Genomic DNA, 25216 nt, shown 5'->3' with positions numbered 1-25216 from the left:
GACTTGTTTTAAAAAAAAGAAATCACAACAGCATGATGAAAAGATCAAGGATTGGTGTCCATTGCATTTTGAGACAGCCATAACGACAATACCCAGTTATGTTTGAGTAGAATTTTGTCTAAGCTGTGTCTTTTCTACCAGCCACTGGTGGGCACAAACAGAGGAGTGCATTGCTAGACAGTCTCCATCAATTGACACTGTATTCCTGTAAAAACATCAGTCAGGTAGATTCAAACATCCTCTTCACTTCAGAACGTGCTGTGTGTGCACCATGGGCTAAACTCCACTACAGTTCATACTACCTTGTGTACACATGTGGCTCTTTAAAAGAAATGTGGATGTCTTCACATTAACACAACAGTACCATAATCTCGACAAAGCTACACGCAGTAGAAACCAAACATCATGTATTGTAATTTGTTGTCCTGACAAGTTAAAAAAAAAAAAAACACAAAAACAAAATCAAAGCTTTGTAGTTTCAAAGTACACCTGTAAAAACTGTGCTAATTGCATCTCATAATACAAAGTCTTATTACACAATTTTGCCTATTTCCTGAGTTAATACGTTTCTTGTAACAGACAATATATACTTTTTTGCCATTTGAATTCTGGGCCTTTCCCTGCCACAAATGTTATTATTGAAATTATCAACATTATTCATTATTACTTTACAATGGTATGATGATTGGTAAAACACAAGGGTTCAGAAAAAGAAAAAAACTCAAGCAAGTTCATAGCTACCCTCTAAATGTTTTAAATTACATTTAAATCTACGGTTTACGTTCATATCAAAATCACTACTTTTAAACAAAAATTAAGCGACTAAATACATAATAAAAATGAGAATATTTAAAAAATTGCATTTGAGGCCATGGAAGACCCTCCCTGGTCATTTCTGTATTAACAATTAATGGCAGTGTTTAAAAAACAAAACTTTGCTACAAGAACAAAATTAGGATGGGTATAGGGACTGTATGGACAGTAACAGAACAGCCCCCTACTGGATTCACCTCGTTTGACCCTTATCTGAAACTTTGGCTTGTCGGGGTTTTTGATCCTGTACTCACTGGCTCACTGACGTCAGCTAACAAACTGGTATACCCTGAGAATTCTGACACTGGAGTCCGTATTCGGTGGTCGACCTCTGCCCCAGGATCATTGCCATAGCTCAGAGGGGTCCGGCGCCCTGACTTGAACTGGGAGCCAAAGGCCTGGGCGAAGTTCTCGATCTGGTATGTGGGTTCTTTAGGGGGGTTCAGTGGGGACAGGTCTGGGTAGCTGGAACCGTTGGTGGGTGCAGTGTTCCCTCCAGCCTTGGGCTGCTGCCCCTTGGAGCCTTCTGCCGAGGCAGTCAGGTCCTGGGGAGGTAGGTTGAAGGCTCCGGGGGAGTGCTGCTTCTCCAACTGCTCGGTCAGTTCCTGAGATGGAGTCAGCTGCTGGTGGCTAGTAGATTCCAAGGTGAGGTGGTAGCCCGCCTGGGAGGGGGAGCCGACGAGCATGCCATAGTGGGATTTGGAGGAGGACGATGAGGAAGTTGATGAAGGGGCGACAATGGGCAGCGGGGAGGAGACAGCAGGCGGGTAGCCACAATCCAGTGGGGATGTGGTGTACCCATGTTTGTCAGAAAACAGGGGCCCTGTGGGACTGGAGCTGCTGGACAGGAGTGGGAAAGGCCCCGTTGGACCAAGGCTGGGGAAGGGTCCACTATGGCTAGTGCGCTCCAGGGCCTGCAGGAGGAACTTTGAGTACTCACTCATCACTGCTGTCTTATCACCACCGTTGGGTGAATCGTCCTCCAACTCAGGAGTAACAGGGGCTGCTGGCTGGAGGTCCACATGGTGTGGATGGTCTGACAGGTCAAAAGTCACATCATGATGGTGTGTCCCCTCTGGCTTATGGCTATAATGGTCCAGCAGGCTTTGCAGTACCTCATCTGGAATGCCAGACTTGTCGTGCTTGAGTTCCAAAGGCGAAGAGTCCAGCATTGCCAGCGTGGGTTCGGGCCCCAGGGAGCCCTGGATTACACTACTTCCCTGGGATGCCATGTGCAGTGAGCTGGCTCCATAGTCATTGTTAACTGCATGGAGGTAGCGCCGCTTTTTCACAAACTGCATTGCATCATCGTAGTTGCTGCTGGTGGTGGGCCCCTGCTTGTTGGCCCCAGCTACCTGGAGTAGACTCATGTTGTCAAGGCCAGAACCTTCCACATGATCCATGGCGCCAGATTTCTGGCCCAACAGTTTTTGTCCGTCAGTACTGTCTTCCAGAGAAAGAAGGCCCTTGTCCATGCCCTTGCGGCCAGCTTTTTTAAACACTAATTTGGGAGTACGTCCCTGCATGGTGGGGCCAGACCCTGAGGGGTGCTCCATGCCGAAGTCCTGCAAGCCCAGATCACGGGCCATCCCCCCAGAGGACGAGGCTGCTGCCACTGATGCCGAGGCATTCTTCTTCCTCTTGCGCTCACCGCCCTCACCATTTTTGGACTTGGCCCTCTTGCGTCCGGAGCTGGTAGAGTTTCCCTGAGTGAGTGAATAGCTGCCCTGGCCTAGCTCTGCTTCGCTGAGCTCCAGCATGTTCGGGTCCAGGCCCTTCTTTATGGCTTCTCCACAAGTCCGTTTGTGCTTCAGTAACCGGTCTGTTCTTGAGAAAAACTAAAAGTGCACAAAATAAAAAGGAGAGAAACACAATTTGAGTTTCTACACTGAATTGACAGAAGTAGTATGAAACTATTTTTAAATTACAGAAAACATACTTTGTTGAGACAGAGGTCTATAAAGGGATTTAAATGAGTAAAGTGGAGACTTACACCAATGAATCATGAATAAAACAAAACATTAAAATAAACTCTAAAAAATTAACTACATGTTGCTTACTTGTTGGCATGTATCACAGCGATATGGCTTCTCGCCGCTGTGTGTCCTTTTGTGGCGCTCCATATGGTACTTCTGGATAAAGCGCATGTTACACTGGTCACAGCTAAAAGGCTTCTCCCCTGCAAAAGACAGTAGTGATAATGTCAGGATTTTAAATTTTAATAAACTGATACTAATAACAAAATGAAGGCATTCATTCCAAAATACTATTATAAACTTCATATTCATGGAATTTCAAAAACATTCATTACTTCATATTCAAAAACTGTAATATGATATGAATATGAATAATATATCCCACCCAAACCTTGAATCACGCCATACATTTTGTGAGCGATATTCTCAGTTTTTTGGCATCTTCCAATTCCAATTGCCATATTTGTGGGAAGATACTCTAAACATCTGAAGCTCAGAAACTCACCGCTGTGGATCTTCTCATGCCGCTGTAGCAGGTACTTCTGAATGAAGCTCATGTTACACTGACTGCACCGGAAAGGCCTCTCACCTGTGCGATCAAGAATATACAACCATCCACTCATCACATTAATTATTGCTCATCCTGTCATATAATTGTGTTAATCGTATGGTTACAATAACAATGAGCATGTGGTGTTTTATCACACCTGGTTCACTGAATGCCCAAAGTAGAGTAAGACCTATGACTCACATACATAACAGTCTACTCTACATATCCACAGTTTATTAATATGTTAAAGTAAATGTGCAATGTATATTTAAAACAGGACAGGGCCCATTTACAGAAAAATATTAAATACCAGCACACCACATCTCTCACATCTAAATAGTGATAAATGGATATACCAGGGTTCCGACTGATGGGTAAAAATACAGTTAATAAATTAGAGTTTTAGCGATTATAAACAAAATTTCAAAGACCTTTTGTCAGATATAGTTATAAAAGAAATCAGCAGCAAACAGGAAATGATTTAAAATAAGGTTGTTTTTCTTTAAATCATTCATGAGTCCAAGTTCAAAGAGCCTGGTGAAAAATTCCCGGCAAAGAGAATGACTAAGACATCCAGAAACACATGAGTAATCATTGAGTCATCCCTGGCATTAGAGATTGTCTGGTTTTGAATGAGGTCTCAAGTTCTTATGGTGAAGAGGAAATGAGTAACTGTTATGAAGAGTGCAGTTTATTACATGTCTGAATTGTATTTTATTCTTGATGTTTTATGTTAATTTATAGTAAATTGTGTTTTATAATTCCTTTCTCTTGCTAACATAGCCTTATCCCTCAACTTGCACATTCATATTCCCTGCAAATACACTTAGGGTTGTATATTTGTATTTATTTAACTTCTGGGATGTATAGTAGCAGAAGGAAGCAAATAGTGCCTGCTTAAGCTGTATCTGCTGTTTCTGATTTTCTATGTCTTGTGTGCATTTTACATTTTTGTCAGCATACAAGCTCTGAACACAAAGAGAACAATGGTGTGTCTGGTGAATGGAGTAGCTGCCATGTAGATCTAACACTGCTTCTGAAACTCTCATCATACAACAGTAAGTAGCAAGTAGTTTGATCAATAGCAAATATGTCAAAGATCAAAGCCAATGATAACTGGTAAACAAGATATTTGACCTGAACTATATTTTAACTTAATTCTGAGAAAATACTGACAGACTACAGAAAAGGTAAAGCATCAGCAAGCAGTGAAAGTCTCTCACCTGTGTGTATGAGCACATGTCGGCGCAAGTGGTAGGAACTGCGGAAGGCAGCGTTACAGTGCTCACAGATATGTGGTTTTGAGTTGGGGGACAGGCAGGATCCATCTGCATCCATCATCATGGCCTGTAAGAACAAAACTATGAGTTCAAGTAGTTGGAGCAGGTATTACAAGAATACTAAAAATCTGTTGATTTGTCCCCATGATAGCAAAGTAAATTCAAGGGCTGTAGACTTAAACGTTACAGATCATTTTCTGATGAAATGACGGACATTAGGATAACTGTGATTAACCTTTGCAGCATCGTTGCGTTTCCTTCTGGCTTTGCCTCCCTGTCCATCTCCATTGTTCCTGCGCCCTCTTCTCCCTGAAGACTCTTTTGGCTCTTTACCCGATCTTCCAGACATCTGAGAACAAACAACAAATTAATTATACAACAGTCTATAGATGGCTGACAAAAGCAGAGCAAAAGAACACCTATAAATAAAAGCATGTACATTACAATTCCTATCCATGTGATGAGGGGGAAAACTATGCAAAAAAGGTAAAGGATTATATGAGGTTCAACAAAATAGGAACAATACATCACTTGAAACAATATTCAGAACCACAATCTCAACTCACCGGTTCAACAAGAGAACGGACGTTGCTGAGGCTGAGATCGTGCAGGAGCATGTTCTGGTGATTTTGGTGGTGGTTGCCGAAAGACATGTCCGGCATGTCAGTGACACTCTTCCCCGCGCCCCCTCCACAGTTCACCCCTACGCCTCCACCTCCACTATAGAGGGGCATTCGGTAATCCAGCTCACTTAGCCGCTCCTGCTTAATGCCCATACTGTGAAGGAAGCCACCAGTGTTCACAGCAGTTGCGCCCTGATGTTCTGGGGGCGAGTCACGTTCCTTCTTCAGGATCATTTCCTGGGGGAGCTCGCCCATGACAGACTGGGAGGCCAGTCTTGTAAAGCTGGTGACTGGTGGCAGGTGGCTGAACATAAGCATACCTGGTGCAAAATTGGGGTCCATGCCACCGTTGCGCAAAAACTCATTGCCTAATTTGTCTTGGATAATACTCATGGTGGTGTTTTTTCCGTGTGCAGGGGAAAAGGAGGGCAATAAATCTAAAGAGGAATGCAGGAAGAGAACATCCTGAAAAAGAACACAGACAGAAAATGTCATGTTAAATATAGATAATTGCAGACATGAAGAAATAAGTTACAATCTAACATAACTGGCATACTGTCCTCGTAAGATCTCATTTCTGACAAGTCTTAGTAGTAAAGTACATTTTGTCAGCTACAAAGACCTCACTGTGTGCACTGTGTACAGTACAATGTTCTTTTGAATTTCCTCTCATTGGCCCATTAATTACTTAATTGGATTTATTGGGCTTTACCCAACGGAAACTCTGTGTACACTAACTGGAAACCTTAAAATACATTTAATTTACACCACTGCAAAACTCTGAATTAAAAAAAATCAAGTCTTTCGCTTGGCCACAACTTTGATATACAGAGGTTGTAATAATGTTAAATATTGAAAGAATGAGCAGCAAAATTAATACACGCCGTTTATATTGTGTGTTATGTATCAGCATTTTAACCTTACAAGAATAGATAATATGGAAACATTTAATAATATAATGTGCATGTTACTGACCAAATCAAGACAATTACTGGTCATTTCTAAGTCTTTATACCAACTATATCATTGCAGCTTACTTCAGTAGTCTGCCAAAGTTTAAACACTACAACAATCAATACAACATAAAAAAAAAATAGGTCTAAACATTATGATGAATTAAGTTACCTATCAAAATCAATTGAGGACAGCCAACCTAGCTTAAATGTAAAAGTACCCAGTTTGGTCTACACTATCCATCAAGTATAGTTCTATTGTAAGATGAATAAATGCAGTTGCTATGATGTTAAAAGGCAATGTTTCTATCAGTTAATACGCAGTTTTAAGTTTAAAAACTGCACAACAGCTTTAAATAGAAGTGCATTGGGGATGGGTAGCAATCTATGTTGATATGGGTTTTAATTAAGTGTCTCTAAAGTTAAAAACAACACGCAATAAAAAAAAACAACACCTTTTTGTGACTTCAAATGGACAATGGACTTCTGAAATATTTCATCCACATCTCATTTTGTTCCACATGTGATTTGGACTATAGCCAAAATAAAATCAGTACAGTAGCTTAATAGCTTGTAGACAGACTTCCCTATTGTTTTCACAATTTGTTGCAAGCTGGACGACACCACATGCTATATTTTATAAGGCCAATAACCCTACATGAACGCAAAAGCTGGCGGCAATGCTTACAATACTGGTAAATTAATCGGTTCAGTACACTTGCCTAAAACAAACGATATTTAGGTCAAATCCAGTCAGACATTTGACTCGTTTTGGGGCAGCTGGGTGAGTAAAAAGGGGGACGTGTATCGAAACGAGTACGGAAAACAACTGGATGGAGGATTTATTGTTTAATCTAGACCCAGCCGACCATTTGGCTACGCGACACTCAGTTCACAAGAAAGCGGATGAGCTTTTGTGATGCATAATAGTTAGCCAGCTAGTTAGCATAGTTAGCTGTAGCCACAATGAGACACAATCAGCGTATCTTGAGGTCTCAATCAAAACAATCGACTACGATGCCCTACAAACCAAAATCGTCCATTCAAAGAAAGTTGTGCCAACATTCAAAGCAATGTGGTCTAAAAAACGCATTTTAAGTAAATTATTCATTTCCGAACCGTTATGAGCCAAGTAACACCGTTTTAGGCTGTTACATAGTGCTGCTATGAGGCTATAGCTAACGATGAAACAGGATCCTTGTTTGGATGCTGTTAACGTACATATTGGCTGTTTAAACGCGTATAATATGGAACAAGGGATAACGTCCTAACATCAAATAACATGAACCGGCCAGTTGTGGATTATAATAACAGTCGAGAAGGTGAAATTAAGCACCACGTTTGCTTTAAAACCAGGTCAGCGGCACGGACTGCTCCATTCTCCGGTTTCCCAAAGCTTTGATGACGCCCGTGAAATCAAATCTGTCTGGCTGCGAGCGACGCTGGCGCTATTTATTGATAGCTAACTTTAGCAGTGATTACAAGCAGATAAACGCTTACCGCTTACATTTATCCAACGAAACGCTCCTCGACGGCTGCGTTACATGTGAACTTGAGTTGAAATAATAAGAGTGTGAGCTTCGCGGAGGCAGCTGTGTTCATAACAATCAAGCTGCCATGAGCTAGCTAGTTAGCTGCTAGCCCCCGACTGAAAACCCGCATTACGGCCCATGCAACAGAAACAATGATGCTGGCTTTCCCCGCATCTCCCCCGTTTGCGCCCAGACACACAACTCCTCCGCGTATATCTCGACAAAAAAAACTACAGCTCACGCCTTGAATAAAAGCCAATTTTGTCTCTCACTTACCTACACATGACCGCAGTTGGTTTCAATCGTGCCTATAATCCCTCCGTAGTCGCCGCTTTTGGGTTTTTTTTTATTGCCAAAACATTGTTCTCCGGCGGTCGCTGCTTTCTTCCATCTTGTCCTGGCGCGGGGAATTGTGGGTGCAGCGGACGGGTCGTGAGAGGAGACAGAAGAAGGTCTGCAGAGGTGTGTGTGTGAGAGAGAGAGAGGGGGAGAGAGAGGGAGAGAGAGAGAGAGAGCCGCACTGGACAGTAGAGGTGGCCTCAAAGATGGAAACACACTGAAAGCATGTGGCTACATTAACATGAGCATTAATGCAGTATAATGCAGTAGTCTACAATAACCCCGCCTTACTGATATTTTTTTTTCAAGAATGTGTCAGACTGAGATCACTGAACACTGTGATGTTTATTTAGGCTTCATTTAATAAATAGGATTGCGTGGTACATTGTTTATAGCCAAGGGGGGGCTCTTAAATAAGGCCTCTCTGTATATCATTATGCAATCAGATAGAGGCCTGCTCTAATATAATTCACGTGTACAAAATTATAACACACGTACACACACGCACACCAATGTAACATCTGTATACATTGCAATCAGTTTTGGGGAGTAACTCGTTACATAACAGCGTTACGTAATTTAATTACAAAATCAATGTAACTGTAATTCGGTACAGTTACTGAGAAAATGTGTATTTAAATTACAGTTATTTATGATAATGTTGATGATTACAAAGGGGGTTACATCTCAAGTTTTTCCCCCCTAATTTTTAACTGAACTTTTACTTTTTATTGTAACTGAATACATATATTGCTGTTTTTAATTCTTTGAAAACAATATTTGTTAAATAAATCATGACATAGACCAATTAATCCCATGCCAGATTTTTGACTTTTTTCACAAGACATCCTTATGTTATATTCCAAAATATACACTAATCACAAAACTAATGAATACATTATCAAATGAGAGATGAGAAATTATCTCCCTTATAAATCCATGAAAAACACCTGAACTGAACATTCGTCAGACAATTAGAAAAGTAATCAAATAAAAAATTATCAAATGTAATAGGTTACATTATTTTGATAGAATGAATGAAATAGTTACATTATTTACTGCATTTTGAATAGGGTAACTAGTAATCTGTAAGCTATTACATTTCCAAGGTAACCTTCCCAAGCCTGATTACAATATGAAAGTAATTGAATCTTTTCATCAAGTGTTGTGGTGCATGACACTAACAATATACACAAAATGAAGTAATCATGAATCATATTAAAAACAGGGTTTTTGTATAATAATGTACAATAGAAATCATGTCTGAAAGTAGCTGTAACAGGATTAGATTTTAAATGGAAGAGAATGAAATGAAATGTACATCATATTGACCATTAATGTGCTAATGTTTACAGTGCAAACAGTACATGCACTGTGCAATTTATAAAAATAATAATAATAATAATAATGATACAAGTTGTTTTGATGTAACTTGCCATTTTAGATCAATAATCACATGTGCGAGGTGAAGGATTGTGCTGCTATTTGAGTCAGTTATTGATACAGTGGAAACACCTCATTTTAATCAAGGCTGCATTACCAACTGGGCAAAGTGGGCAAAAGCCCATGCATGTACTGAATGTCACTTCTTAGTCAATTAATTGATTGTAAAAATGATTTGCATAACTTAAGTGCTATGTCAACTAAGGCAGGTCTGCAATATTACTTTATCCTGTAGCCCTGTCGTGTAGAGGGGCACTGCATCAACATTTAATTGTTTATAATTACATTTTAATTGAGTTAACGATTAATAGCACCTAGTTACATTAGTTTAGTTTGTGCTCACTTAGTGAATATTTTCTAAACTCTGCAAATGCCCAGGGAACTATAGTTGATTTAATTTGGTCACATAAATGTGGTGTATCAAATTGGTGCATGCCTACAAAAAAATCCAGCTCTGGATTGCCAACAAGCCAAAGCAGGCAACCTCCCTGGTGCTCCAGACCCCACCTTCACTTTTGGACCTATATTGTAAAGGGACTATGTGTTAAAATCTGTTTGTATTCACACTGTTTACATAAAACGTTTGGGTCTCATATTCATACTGGCATAGGACTTTGCTTCGGAGCGTCTGTGTGTAGTACTGTGTGTAGTATTCCCACCAGGTACAGATTGTGTACTGTACCTGGTGGGAATTCAGCAGTGACTGGTTACACAACACAGAGGCCCCACAGCACCTACCTCACCAAGGTCTACTAGATTCATTTGGCCATGAAGAGAATGTGCTTTTCCTTTAAACTATTGAAGCATTTGGGGCTAGGTGGAACTGGTTATTCTGATTGCTTTCATAATGATCCCTGAGAGCTTCTCTGTTTCATACAGAACTTTCATTTGATATTTAATATTGACAACTTTTAGAAGTTAAAACTTGATTTTTCTTTCCTGCAGTTCACTTAACATCTTCTATCAAGAGTCAAGAGCCTCCAGCAAAATGCAAAACATCTCATTAACTTTATAAATACATGTGATCTTCATTCATCTCAAAGATACAATCATTTACACTCATCAGCAATCATATAACAGTCTAATGAAACATGTTTGTATTTGTAGCTTCTATTCTTCTATAATTCGTATGTGAAGTATTTTTAAATTATTATTTTATATACATCAAAATCACTCTTCTCACCTAATACTGAACAACTCATTGTGGCATGCTTCACTTCCTGCTCGCCTGAGTCCCACTGGATGTCTCTGTATTTCTGCCCTACCTCAGGCTCTCATGCACCTTTATTTTCACTTCAACAGCAGGGCCAGTGGGCTGTGTGAGATGAGAATTTGACAGTGATGAAGCAACTGCAGGAAAATCACAATTCTGAGAGATGAGAATTTGACAGTGATGAAGCAACTGCAGGAAAATCACAATTCTGCAAAATGTGATAATTTATTTTAAAGGTCCTTCAATTGTATTGTAACTTCATGAAAACTTTCTATGTAATTGGCAGGTATGTAAAGGTTCATTTTCAGCACATCTTGCTAAAAGGGTGGTGCAATTTGGTACAAATGATAAGAAAATTAGAAAACAAGGTGTTTAGTTGGTTATGTTGGTTTATAGTTGGGTTTATATGTTTATTAATTTGCAAAAAAATAAGATTCTTAACAATTCTTTTACAGAGAGAAAATGGCATTATGTTTGAGTGTCAAGTGGTAGGTAGAATATTAGATTGTTTCTTTCGGACTCTATAATGAATGAGTGTCTACCAAAAATGTCAGTAACACTCTACGGATCCCTTACTTTTCTAATAATTCCCAGAATACTTATTAAGTATTTCCTAAAAGCAAAACAAACAAATTAACAATTACACAGTTAATTTCTTTGAAACAGTTATGTCATTTGGTAGTATATGTGAAAAGCATGTTTAATTCAAATCTAATATGCTACCATGTATTTCTGTCAAAGCATAATTTATTGACTTTTACTGACTAAACCACTTTTTTCTTTTGTTCCTTTTACCAAATTGCTCCACATTTCTGTAAAATGTCCTAAAAGTGGGCTGTATAGCTACCTGCAAATTACACAAAAAAATGAATTAAAGGAGCTGTAAAATAAAGCTATACAGCACTCAGCCATGATTCCAGCAATGATTCCATATTCCAACTGGGTCCAGCTTTGACACAAACAACTAATAGCCTCTTCATTTGATCATATTCCCATAATAATTTGGTGTGAAGTGTTCATTAGCAGCTGAACCCTTAGTTTGTTGAGATATTTCTTCACCATCTCTCAGAAACAGGATTATGCTAGTGAACACTACAGTGTGTGGTTCAGATTGGCATTACTTTAGTGTTACTTCCACCGCAGTAACACTAGAGGACACCAAATAGCCGCTCATAAACACACGTATTGAGAATCACCAATTGTACAGTACTGTGTTTTACTCAAGAAGGAGAAAGCTTGGCATCAGGAAACGAATGACAAAGTAATGTGTAAAATATATTTAACAACAGACTGAAAGATTGCCCGTGGCTGATTTCAAGTTTACATTGTTTACTCGCTCTGGTGCTTTTACCTGACTGGATACAGGCCAAAAAAGAATAATTTCCCTGACTGTAACTGTAACCCCCCCCCCCCACACACACACACACACACACACACGCACACACACGCACGCACACACACACACCACCACCACCACCACCGAAAGACAAAGTGACCACCCATGCTGCTGTCCCTCTACAGTCTTTAATTTGAAGTCACTCCTACCTGAATGTGCTGCCTCTAACACAAGCGCACACTGTATTTGTCTGCTGTTGTCATTCACTGGTGATCTGCAAGGACATACACACGCACACACACACACCTTTGAATCAAACTGTTTAATTGCAGCTTTTGTTTTAAAGATATTATTATGGGGTGTGTTTTGTTTTCCTTTTCAAATGGATGAGACCTGAGCAAAAAGTTGGAACTCGCAAGATACTCCTTTGCGTAAAGGATCGACTCCGGATCATGCATTGCGCAGAATCTCTGCTCACTTACGATTAATTTACATGAGAGAGGCGCATCTCCATCTCACAGGATGCGAGTCACGCGCTGAATGTTATTGCATGTTTTTGGGCACTGGGTACCAAACTTGCTTAAAGAGCTGATTCGGCGCAAGTATTGACTGTTTGTCATAAGTAGGTGATCGATACAATGTCAGCCATAAGGAGGAAATTTGGAGAGGACTACCAGGTGGTAAACACCAATCAGGGTATGACTTTTTCTGCACCCGTGAAGAGAAAGAGGCAGCGGTTTGTGGAGAAGAACGGCCGCTGCAATGTCCAGCACGGTAACCTTGGCGGGGAGACAAGCCGATACATCTCCGATCTGTTCACCACGCTGGTGGATCTCAAGTGGCGCTGGAACCTACTCATCTTCATCCTCACTTACACAGTTGCATGGCTGGTCATGGCTTCAATGTGGTGGGTCATAGCTTTCATCCGTGGCGACTTGAGCCACGGCGGCCACAACTCGTCCTACACTCCGTGCGTAGCCAACGTGTACAACTTTCCCTCCGCGTTCTTGTTTTTCATCGAGACGGAGGCTACCATCGGCTACGGCCACCGCTACATCACGGAGAAGTGTCCCGAAGGTATCATCCTCTTTCTCTTCCAGTCCCTACTCGGGTCCATCGTGGATGCTTTTCTCATCGGCTGCATGTTTATCAAGATGTCGCAGCCAAAGAAGCGCGCAGAGACGCTGATGTTCAGCCAGGACGCGGTCATTTCCCAGCGGGACGGGAAGTTGTGCCTCATGTTCAGAGTGGGGAACCTGCGGAACAGCCATATGGTGTCCGCTCAGATCAGGTGCAAACTCATCAAGGTAGGCTACAGGTTATACCTTCTATAACTGAGAAGCGCAATACATTTACAAAAAAAAATACTAGAAAAGCAGGTACTTTTGCGCAGTGAGCATTTACCCCTCACCCCGCATCTCAACTCTTGAAAGGCCATTATCAAGAGCTGAGACTAAATGACAGCCACTTAATTTGTTCTGAAATTGCTCTCATTATGTTTTATGAGTGCTTTCCAAGTCATGCATTGAATTTCCATTCATCTCCAGAATTGATTGCATTCCCTGAGGACCACAATGATTTGCAGAGAGGCTATGGTTTTAACATGAGGTTCCAACATAAGATGCATTTTAATGAGTGAGCATTTACATTTACCCCCTGCAGGAACTATTTCAGTGCTGGTTTCACAATGAACACAGTGTTGTACAGCCTGTCTTGTGTTTGTGTTCTCCTCCCTCTTCATCCCGGAGGGAGGAGAGCCTGCAACAGTCAGGGTCATCACAAACTGTCCCCCCTCAGTCAGCAAAACAGCTCTCAACACGCTGTATATCTAAGTTCAGCCTTTGCTTCAAATGTCCAGATGAGATGGATGGGCCCCCCAGGGGACAGTAGGTGGGAAACTGCACTTATTGACTGAAAGATCAATTGAACCAATAGTGAGTGGGCCACAATGAGGTAAAGACTGTATTTTCTAAGGCTACGCTTACCTAAAGACAAAAATGCCACTACTCTGAAGCACTGGGAGCTGACAGTGAGCTAGATTTGTATGAAGCTGGTTTCAGTGCAGAAAAAATCCTGAAAATGAAAGGAGAGCTGAGCGGAGGCAGCTGCTGGCTACGATGAAAGAGAAGAGAAAAGCATTTTGTGTCATCAAACTTGAAAGTTGAAAACATGAAAAGACTCAGAGACTCTGATTTCAATCACTGCATTTTCCGGTTCACACCTGGTTTCACAAGTCATCTCAACAATATGTTTTATTCTCTGCAGACTTTATGACCTCTAGCTGGAGTTTCACACCATTATTTTCAATGAGAGTTGGTCTCAGCATATTTTTTCAGGTGCTGAAGTAATGGCACAGAAAAAAATATTTTCCACATCACAATTCATGACAATCAGAAAATGACTTTTACTCAATAGAGCGTGGTCCCCTTAATTTGCTCGCTGTTGCAGGCTTCTTATATATGAAATCTACTTTTCTCCAATCCAAACATCTGCAGATATCTTGAGGACAGCAGTGCTTTGTTGTGACAGGGAGAGTCAGGCGTGCTTCTGTCATCTCTGCCGAGTAGTGTGATGATCTCAAGTGACAGTTTACTCTCTGACCCCTCAAGGGAAAGTCACCAGAAAGCTCCCAGTATGTCAGTATCACTGTGCATTAATATGGTTATACTTGATGCTTTGTGTTGCACTCTGACATTATCCAGGCTGATAATATCATATAATGTAACTATTTCTGTTCAGTCTCATTTTTCATTTGATTCAAGTAAAAGGGAAAAAAACTGAATTGGTATTCCTTAGCAATATAAATATCACTTAGTTTGACACAATAAAGCCATGGCACTATAACTTATTGTCATTAATGATTATTAGCCCTCTCTATGGGGATTTTTATGTCATTTAATTATCATTATAGCCGCAGAAGGCAAAGAAAAATGTGGTGTCTTAATTGCAATTAATCAACACAGCATCGCAGAGGCGCAAAATGCAATATCATCAACTTTCTCCTTCCACACAGGCTTCAGATGGTTAAATACTCTGTCGGCAACGCCTGCTGTACTGTTTTCTCTCTGTTATTTCAAACAGAATGAAAGCAGTGGGTTATTTACCCATGAGGCATGCAGTCATGTTTGACCTAGGTCAGATTTGTCTGCACGAGGGCCGATATTACAGATATTGCTGGGGATGTTGTTGTGATTGTTTAGATTATGTTATGTAGTTGGTAGAGCAGAACTAGTAGTTTGAACTGAGATTTGCATCTGATTCATACAACTAAAGCAGAACAAGCTGCAGTAGCTGACAGTTGCAGAATAGACACATTGGCTACACTGTGTCTTACTCAGTCTTGTCTTTTACTTCTGTCTGTCTTTTATAGCTGAAGATACAGTATGGTAAGTAAATAAACCTGCCTGAGGATGATATAATTACAGCAAAACTTTCCTTCAATGATCAGTTGATTAGATTTAGATGATGATCCGGTGAATTCTGCTGTTGGCAAATGATGATTTTTTTGCCATTATAATTCAATTCTGTTTTAAACCACAACTTTTCACATGTTGACAGAAGGTCAGACATCCAGGACTCTCCTAATCAGCTGCTATGGAGCATTATATTCATATGCCATCAATACATAAAAGACGCAAAGTAAACAAACAAAAACATTATTATTTCCTATTTGCATTCAGTTTCAACAGTTTTATTCAAAGCGGTTTCAGTTGTTTCATGGATTTTCTTTATCTTGAACAGAAGGACAATCTCCTTAAACAAACATAGTGATGTGACTTTATTTTAAGAGCAAACCTCTTTTTATTTTTTATTGAGATCCAGGATGTAAAGAAGATGCTGTTAAGAAGCCTACTGTGTGCAATTTACCACTGTAGCACAGCTGCTGAAGAGATGAAGTGTTCTAATATGTCTTTTAATGTATGTTAACAGAGACAGTGATGTTTTAGAGGCCATAAAGCTATAGTCATTGTAGCATCGAACTGTACTGTGGGGTGTTGTAGAGTAAATTGACTCTACATCACCTTCATGGTACTACACCTGCTTTGTGGAGACAATGCGGTGGCTTGTTTTCAGGTAGCACACAGCTCAAGGTCACTGTCTGATGGGTTGCCCACAAAGCTGAGTGGAGAAATGAGGCATGGTGCAGTAAATCCTAATGATGGAGCTGTGTAAATGCACTGTGACATGGCAACTGCAATCAATAGTCAGGGATAGCCAGGAATATGCATCGGTTGTAAATTCTTATGGGACCTGGATACTCTGGATTTAGCAAAGAAAAAAAAGAAAGTTGGTCACATTCTTAAACAACATTCATGTTATTTACTGTATACAGTAGGACTTATTGCAACTAACAATTATTTTAATTATTGATTAAGGTGCCATTTTTTTGGATGTATAATTTGGTGAATAAACTGTTAGAAAATAGAGAAAACTGCTACAATTACAATTGCCCCAAGCCCAAGTGGACATATTGTTTTGTTCAGCTGACAGTCCAAATTCAAAAGCTGTTAGATGACAGTCATTAATGATTAGCAGCTACATTTGTGCATTTTTACTACAATAAAAATGATTACTATTAACTGCTTATCAAAATAGTTGCAGATTAATTTTCTGTTGAACTGATTAATTGACTCACCTCTAGATGCCTAGAAGTCTGTAGCAAAACTTGACATGTTTGTTTACATTGTAACAAAAACGTATGGTAAATCTGTAATATAATCAAGAAGTCAAGAAGTGGCTAATTTCAATATATATTTACAAATATGGAGCCTCACCATTTGCACAAATCCTATAATGGTGCAGTTTTAGATTAGAAGTTTTATTTTGTTTACAATTTTACAAAATGAGCTGGAAAGCAACACTTAGTTCACACACACAATTTATTTCCATATTTGATGTCATCTTTTGTATTCTCTTGTTTTAGAAAATTAAACTTTAAGGGACTATTTGGTCAAAAATGCTTGACTTAAGCTGAATTTATACTTTCTATGTCCACAAGTAGGTGTGGATCTGCGTGAAATGACATCATCAGAGGGTGTCTGTGTAGACTCTGTGCAGATATCTGTCTTCCCATAGATGCTGATCTACTACTATATTTCTCTCTAAGCTGACTCCAGAATGTCGCATCAACCAAACTGCTACTTGTCTCTGGTGTCCTCAGTTGACCATGTATGCATCCACTACAGACTTTATTGTCAAACTCGAAAGGACAGGGTTGACCCCATCTTTTGAGTGTGAGTTGGATTATGATATAATCATAAGATGCTATTGTTGTTACATTAAGTTAGACACTTATTTTGTATTAGGCTTAACACAAATGTAAGAACAAATGTTACTGGAAAAGTGATGATTCCCTGTGCATTTATCTTTATACATAATGAATATCAATTTAAAAAGACAACTGTCCTTGAATTTCCATAAATAGTAATGCAGCTTTCATTAATAAACCAGTAGAATGCAGTAATGCACTGACCCCAGCAGCATTGGCAGCATATAATTGTAAAGCAGAGAAACATGTTTGGTTTGCCAGCAGCGCACAGAGGAAACACCCTCATCCTTGCAGGAGAAGAGTGTTCAGACAAGAAACAAAGAAACAGTAAACAGCAGCAATGTGGCAAACAGGACCGAACAAAAACACAAAGAGACAGAGGGAGATAGTGACAGCTGGGCGGTGCTCGTCAATGTCGACAGAAGCTCGTCTCAGTAGGTTGGTCCTCAGCAGGAGATAAGTGATAAGTGCTAGTAGCAGCAGATAGACAGGCATTTAGCTAGACAGGCAGGTAGACATGTTAGCAAGACTCGCCACATCTGCCACTGTCTGAAGGATGAGCATCAAGAAGAAGAGACAAAAGCAAAGAAATGGCGGAATTAGCTTCAGTGTCCATGTTTAATGTCCATAGATTGAGAACGGGTTCAATTTGGACGTCTGTGTGAGCCTCACATTTGATGCCCAGCTCAGAGCTCATGGTTGCAGCTGGATACACACAAACAAACAAAGACAAATGTGCACACACCGCACTTCTTTCTTACTTTCATCGTCACTGTTTATGTTTCTTTGTGTCTCTTTCACACACACACACACACACACACACACACATACACACACACACTGAGGAGGAAGTGAGTCACCAGGGACGGGGCCTGCTTTCACTCAACCTGAATCTCAGGTGGCTCGGTAAATTAAGCACTCCCTCTATATCAGGTCCTCTTCCAAAGGCCATTAATTTCCCTCTTGTGGCACTGACTGTTTAGCGGCAGTAAGCGATCACGCAAAGCTTTCACCTTGTTAAAACCATTCAGTGTCAAGCGGGTTTCTCCTTCCTTTTGGCAGGGGTGTAATTTTACTGCAACAATAGTGCCAGTCAATGCAGCTTTAAACAGTATTTGAAAAACAGAAGCATCACTTTCAAAACAATGGCTTAATACAACTTCCCAGGAAATTGGTTTCCATTCACATTGACTTGTGCTAGCTTTGCTGACAAATGGGACACCTCTCTGTAGTATCTCAATAACAATTTACATTTGTGATTGGGTGAATATAAATGAATGAATATATAAATGCGACATTTAAAAAAATTATGTCATCTTCTTCTCCCACTTATAGAAGATGGAGGAAGGAGTGCCAGAAGTGGAGATATACAGAAATATGGAGCATCAATTGCAAAATGTATCACATGTATATTTAGGTGTCATCGTAGAGTTGCTACAGAAGCATGAAGCTGGTTAATTAAGGTTTACTAGGGGTAGTCATTCCCCACTACTTTGCATTTCACTGCACACAACCAACAATTCAAAATACCAAAGGAAATTACAACTTAAAGCAAAGATATCCAGTATAATACAGGACATAACAATGAACATAAGTGATTTTAATGTGTGGTTAAATGAATAGTTTGACATTTCTATCCTGATGGGAGTGGTCTCTTCCAGGATGATAACGCCCCCATCCATAGGGCACAAGGGATCACTGAATTGTTTGATGAGTTTTAAAAGGATGCGAATTATATACTATAGTTTTCACGGCCATTAGATCTCAACCCAATTAAACATCAATGGGATACTTTAGTACGACGTGTTAGACAGTGCCCTCCACCACCATCATCATAACATCAAATGATGGATTATCTTTTGGAAGAATGGTATTCATCCCTCCAGGGTGAAAAATATGTTTACTCCTTAAAATCTGTGGTAGGTGAAGGGGGGCACTTTACATCTAAAATGCAGTGGAAAACTTTTTTAATGGCCCAGAGAAACTTAAAAGGTAGAGACAATCCTCTTATCTTATCTTATGTGACTATAAATGAGCATAAGCTGCTCTCACTTTACTCATTGACAGTGTGAGTGAGAATGTCCTGGAAAATTGTTTCCTGAAAAGAGTGGGAACTCTGACATCCTCAAAAGCTTTTTAGAGTGTCATGGTGCTCTTGCAGCTGAAAAGTTGCTCCCATATGGATTTCCGTGTGACGGGATGTCACAGGCACTTGAAAGATTGCTAGCAAGTTATCAAAGAGGCAACACAGAATGTCATCTTGTGACACTGTTGTTGAAGGCCCTGTTAGCATCAGCTCCAGAGTTAGATTAACAGAAGATGAGGTGATTAACCTACATCACAAACACTAATCTTGTAACAGACATTTTAACCTATACATTGATATATTCAAATGGGATAATGTAGCTGTAATTTCTAAGTCTTAATAAGGTGCTGGAAGCATAAATGAGTCCAAACTTGATGAAAGAGATTTCTGCACACTTAGATCTCTGCAGTATTCATTTTTTTAAGCTTTCAGTCTGAAGGTGTGATAGACCAAAATCCCAAAAATAAAGTGAATACTGCATAGATCTAAGTGTGGGGGAATTTCTTTCATTAAGTCTGGTCACATTCAAATGGGAAGCCACCCCGTCACATCCCGTAACACCCAGTCACAATAAAACATGACAGGGTGGTAAATTTCATCCTAAATCCTTTCATGTGGTCAAGTAACTGACCTGACATGGTAAGCATTCAATTTGAAATATCATGCATAGAATGCATTAATTGAGTAAAAATGTCAATAACATTTTTTTTTATATATCTATTTTGCGTTATGGGGTGGAGGGGTTGAGCTTGACAGATCACATCTAACATGAAAAAGCAACAAATAAACAATATAGAAGATTTTCAGAACTTGCCTGCTTTTGTTCCTAGCTACCCTAAAAGTTTACATTATGTCACTTCCTCTTTATGTCACTTAACAGACCAATACGTGGGATTTAGTGGCAACTAGTGGTGAAGTTGCAGATTGCAACCAACTGAATACCCCTCCCCTTCCAAGCGTGTGGGAGACTCTATTGTGACTGTGAAACCCTCAAAAAACACAAAAAATGTGAAAATGTAAAAAACCTGATGGGCTACTGTGGAAACATGGTGGTGCAGCATGGCAGTCTCCATGGAAGAGGACCTGCTCCTTATATAGATATAAAGGGCTAAGGTAGCAAAAACAAAACAGTTCAGGTAATTAGTCACTAATTAAAACATACTGATGAATATTATATTCCATTTCTGCCAAGTCTGTTCAGCTTGATGCCACCAAATTCCAGCTAACTAGCCGCTGGCTGTAGCTTTAAGTTTGGCTCACACATATGAGAGTGTTGTTAATAATCCCTGCAAGAAATTGAATAAGCATATTTCCCAAAATGTTGAACTATTTCTGCAACTCTGATACAGACAGTGGTGGTGGAAGGTTTATATCTTTTACTATAGGAAATACCTACAGCAGGTTAAGGGAGAGGCATGTGATTCTTATGCAGCTTTTTTCCCTCTTCGTGTTTCCTTTCCTTTCAGGGGTGCAGGAGTTCCAGCTTTGTTCTGTCATGCTAGCAGAGTTTTATACTGATTTAACTTTAGTTGACATGCGACACTGGCTCCCTGTCCGAATATTCAGGGAGCACCCATCACTAATACAGCATGATGGGTGACACTTTCCCTCACCAAAGCAAGTCAGGGATCTGTGGGCACAGACGTCTTCCTGTGAAATGTCACACCCTTCTGTCCTCAACGTCACAGTGAATACAAATGACAGTCTGTTTGCCATCTGTGGACCAAGTGGCTCCTCACTCAAAGGGCCAGGGAAATACTCTGCATACAAGTTAACATGAGGCGACAGGGAGAGCTATTTGATCTGCGCCACAGCAGAATGTGACTTAGTTTAGGTATGCTGAATGTTATCTGTTTGAAAAGAGGACTTCATCTGCATTTTTGTGCTTTTTATTCACTCATGTTGACTGCGGAATTAATTTGGCTTGTATCAGCATTTTCACAGGCCTTGGGGAGCCTCCCCAAAACCAATTTGCTGTCTTCAGGATGCATGAAAGCCGCTGGGAACATTTTTTTGGGAAACAAACACCTTTTGCTTTTGAATCGTTCATTTTTTGACATATCTACTGGAGTATATGAGGCTTGCCACTGAAATGAGAAGAGGTTTCACATTTAATTTTTCACCCACTTCCTAGAGTCTTTTCCCTATTCCATGCTTTAATTTAAGAGGTAGAAGAGTACTTTATTTGATTGAGCTTGGTTTCTCAACAGCAACCACTTCTCTATAATCTAATGATACTTATCTTGGAGGACAAGCCACCACAGAGAGTTTTTAAGTACTCTAATGTGCTGGCAGTGAGGAGGTGTGCACAGAGTAAAAGATTACCTCAGAGCATCTCCAACAATAAAACGTTACCAAGCACCCATAGCGTCTGGCAGAGATGTCAGAGAAGTGGGAGACCACTGTTTTTTACAACCTTCTCAACTTTACCCAGCATATCTGCCAGTTAGTGCACAGAGAACAATATGAAAGATATTATTGTATTTTACTGCATTATATTGTAGGTATTGTTGCTTCTGCAGGTCATATAGTATCACTTTATGTCAAATATCTGTTAAAATTCAGCTGTAATGGTATTTAAGTGTGTGTTTAAGTGTGTTTTTTTTAAAGAGTCAAGATTTTTTTGTTGACTCATCCTGCTCTCTGAGAAAAATACATCCATTAAATAAAATGTCTCTGTACATTTTCGGTGTGGGGGGGGGGGGTTTAGCCACCCCCTCACATTTTGTAAAACATGTTGGTCTTTCAAAGCAGACTAGCACCAGGCAGTTCTAACAAGGCTCAGTGATGTGTATTTAAGTGCCGTCATTTTGCAAAAACATCAGTGTAGCCCGAGACAAGGGGAAAAAAACATGTCCAGCTTCATCCCCCCTTCCTCCTTTAAGTGGGGATGATAAAAGCAATCTTCAACAGGTGTGATCACTTCCACTTTTGCAGACTTCGTCCCACCTGCTTTTGAGCTCTTAAATCAAGTCCCTCCCCACTTAAAGTCCTACCTCAACACACCATTTCATGTGGAACCAAGTCAAATCACAGAAGAAAATTACTTTCTCAAAGCTATTTCATGGCACCCTTAACACTGCATCAGTTACAAACCCATCAGGGTTACACCTGCAAAAAATGCATGCACATATCCTGTATACCATAGCTGTAGGGGTTTTGGATGAAAGATCCTACAAAGTCACACATATTATCCAACAGAGATATCATAAAAACTATCCTGGCAGGCAAAGTGGCCTAGCAGACTGCACATCAGCCATCCTCAGGGTCATAAAAACCCTGCAGCCATGTGGATAATGGCCTTTACATTGTTTTGTATGACAACAAAGCAGTGCCTTGGAATTTGGAGGGATTCCAACTGCTTTCTTTTTGATATTATTCATCCCTGCCATGAATCGGGAACACCTGCTTTGTTCATTATTTTTGTCAGATGCCAGTAGGGCTTTCTCTGTTGTCTTTTATATTTATAACAGACTGTTCCATAAAAAACAAAGCAATAACACTGGGGTCTTAACAGTGGTCAGAGATGTTAGAGAGGCGAGTAGGTACAGTATCTGTGTGGCTATGAATTATAATATATATACAATAACTAAAAAGACAGAGAGATAATGATTTGATTTGACTAATTTGAGTGGCTGAAGCCTCATACTGGCTTCAAATTAACTGGTGAATACATTTTGTGCATTATAAAGAGATATTGTAATGGTCAGTGTGAACAGGAGGAATAATTACAGCAAGAAAAATGTCAATGTTCATTTAGGACAAACTTGAAAAATTGTGAATCTGTCCTGTTCACAATGTTCAAGTTGCTCAGTTTCAGTTAGTTAAATTCTGATCTTAAAATGCAAGTCATGTGAATAAAATTACCATACTTAATCTGGATTTGGGTTTGGGTTAGGATTTAACCCTTAAATCCACACACCAAAATTCGTGGACAGAGGTTGTTAAGTTTACAATTTTATTGTCTTGAGTTTTGTCCTCATAATTTAAGCAGTCTAATTGGAACAAGGGTTAGGGTTTTAAAAAGTGAATTTATTCTCTAAAACCACATAAATTTAGAAAGTTGGTTTTCACAAAGTAAAATATTTATATACTATAAATTTAGTGGTGTTTAAATAAAGCATTAAACATTCAGAATTAATATTATGGGTATTATGTGATTTTAAAAAAAAGTTAAAGACCCAACTGTTGAGATCAAAGCTGAATCTTTATCCTGTGTGGCTGTAAGTTATAATGCAATATGTCCTGATCATGTGTGTGTCTACAGTCTCGGCAGACCCCAGAAGGTGAGTTCCTGCCTCTGGACCAGTGTGAGCTAGATGTGGGTTTTGGTACAGGAGCGGACCAGCTCTTCTTAGTGTCGCCCCTGACCATCTGCCATGAGATCAACACTAACAGCCCGTTCTTCGATCTGTCACAGCGCTCACTCATGAATGAACAGTTTGAGATTGTCGTCATCCTAGAAGGCATCGTGGAGACCACTGGTTAGAGCAAATGATTACTTTTCTTTTTTTTTAACATTTTTACTAATAACTTTGAAAAAGCTTTACTACTTTACTTTATAGCTTATGTTTTGATTCATTGTTATTTTGCCTGTTGCATAGAGCGTTTCTCACTATTATAAAATTAAATATTCAAAAGAATATTTAATTTCATGGTCTTTAATTATGCAACAGCACAAGTGCTTCTTTATCTCTGTCATATGTTCTTTCATATAGCTGTCTCTTTTGCCTGAAGCGATTCTCCACTTTCAGTTCCCTGTACATTTTTATGTAATCGCCCACTTTCTACAATTTTCCTCGTGCTAGCACAACCCTTTTATTCATCTCTTTTTTGTCTTCTTCTTGTCTGTGTTTGAAATATTGCTTAACACTAACATCTCTACTCTCCATTATAGGTATGACATGCCAAGCCCGGACATCTTACACTGAAGATGAAGTCCTGTGGGCCCATCGTTTCCTTCCCGTCATGTCACTGGAGGAGGGCTTCTTCAGAGTTGATTACTCCCAGTTTCACAACACCTTTGAGGTCCCGACGCCTCCCTACAGTGTCAAAGAGCAGGAGGAGAAGTCCTCTCTGACGTCACCCAACTCTCTGCCTGTTACAGCCACACCTACATCCCCCCTGCTGGGTAACAGTGGCCACGGAGGCCGAAGGGAAAGGCTTCTGTCAGCTGACTGTGTAGACCATGTCGAGGATCAAATCTCCAGGCGGCCCAGCAAACTCCAACGCATGAGCTCCACCAAGGAGGAGCACCTGTGGAGGGGGCTGAAGACAGGAGCAGCCTTGCCTGGGGGCAAGGCGTCCAGCACAGGAGACCTGCCACTTAGCATTCAGAGGCTGAGGTCCAGCTCCATCCCGGTTGTTAGGCAAGGACAACCAGAAGAGCAAGTCCAGCTGTTGTCTTTAGATGGAGATATTGAGGAGAGTGAGCTGGAGAAACACAGACTGCCAGGAGCTATTAGCACCATCTCTGCTCCAACCCCAACACCAGTCCAGATCCCCTTTGTAGGGGGTCGGCCAGAGGACAACCTGCCCCCCAAATTGCGCAGAATGAATGCGGACCGCTGATTTCTGCTGACTACCTTTAAGACTAAAAAACATTTTGAAAATTGAATCAGGCTTGATGGGCATTGCACATAAATTAAGACTACAGTGATGTTTTTTTTCCTGCAGATTTTTTCCAGTATTTTACATTTACTTACTGGCTCTCTACTAAGTTGTCCATTGCCAAAAATAGAAGGACAACACCAATAAGCCATCCATCCGCTCATACTGTGAGTCATTTTTGATAGATCACCAT

The 25216-nt window shown here is 40.1% G+C and overlaps 2 protein-coding genes across 2 annotated transcripts; one reads left to right on the top strand and one right to left on the bottom strand.

Moving 5' to 3' along the window:
* Window positions 1-168: 168 nt before the first annotated feature.
* On the bottom strand, window positions 169-8109 carry LOC128381723 (zinc finger protein 281-like). The gene is made up of 7 exons (XM_053341761.1): window positions 8004-8109; window positions 5186-5707; window positions 4855-4968; window positions 4563-4686; window positions 3295-3378; window positions 2874-2992; window positions 169-2651 (listed from the first exon to the last, which is right to left on the bottom strand). The coding sequence occupies exons 2-7, from the start codon at window positions 5633-5635 to the stop codon at window positions 1023-1025; spliced, it is 2520 nt and encodes an 839-aa protein (XP_053197736.1). The 5' UTR covers window positions 5636-5707; window positions 8004-8109; the 3' UTR covers window positions 169-1022.
* A 4587-nt stretch (window positions 8110-12696) lies between these two features.
* On the top strand, window positions 12697-24984 carry LOC128381725 (G protein-activated inward rectifier potassium channel 1-like). Its single transcript, XM_053341763.1, has 3 exons — window positions 12697-13365; window positions 23681-23897; window positions 24311-24984. The coding sequence occupies exons 1-3, from the start codon at window positions 12697-12699 to the stop codon at window positions 24982-24984; spliced, it is 1560 nt and encodes a 519-aa protein (XP_053197738.1).
* Window positions 24985-25216: the final 232 nt, after the last annotated feature.

This window comes from Scomber japonicus, chromosome 20 (genome assembly GCF_027409825.1).
Source record: "Scomber japonicus isolate fScoJap1 chromosome 20, fScoJap1.pri, whole genome shotgun sequence".
In the NCBI taxonomy this organism is placed as follows: Eukaryota; Metazoa; Chordata; class Actinopteri; order Scombriformes; family Scombridae; genus Scomber; species Scomber japonicus.
Note: the sequence above shows the minus strand (reverse complement) of the source record. Positions and strands in the feature narration are given on the sequence as shown.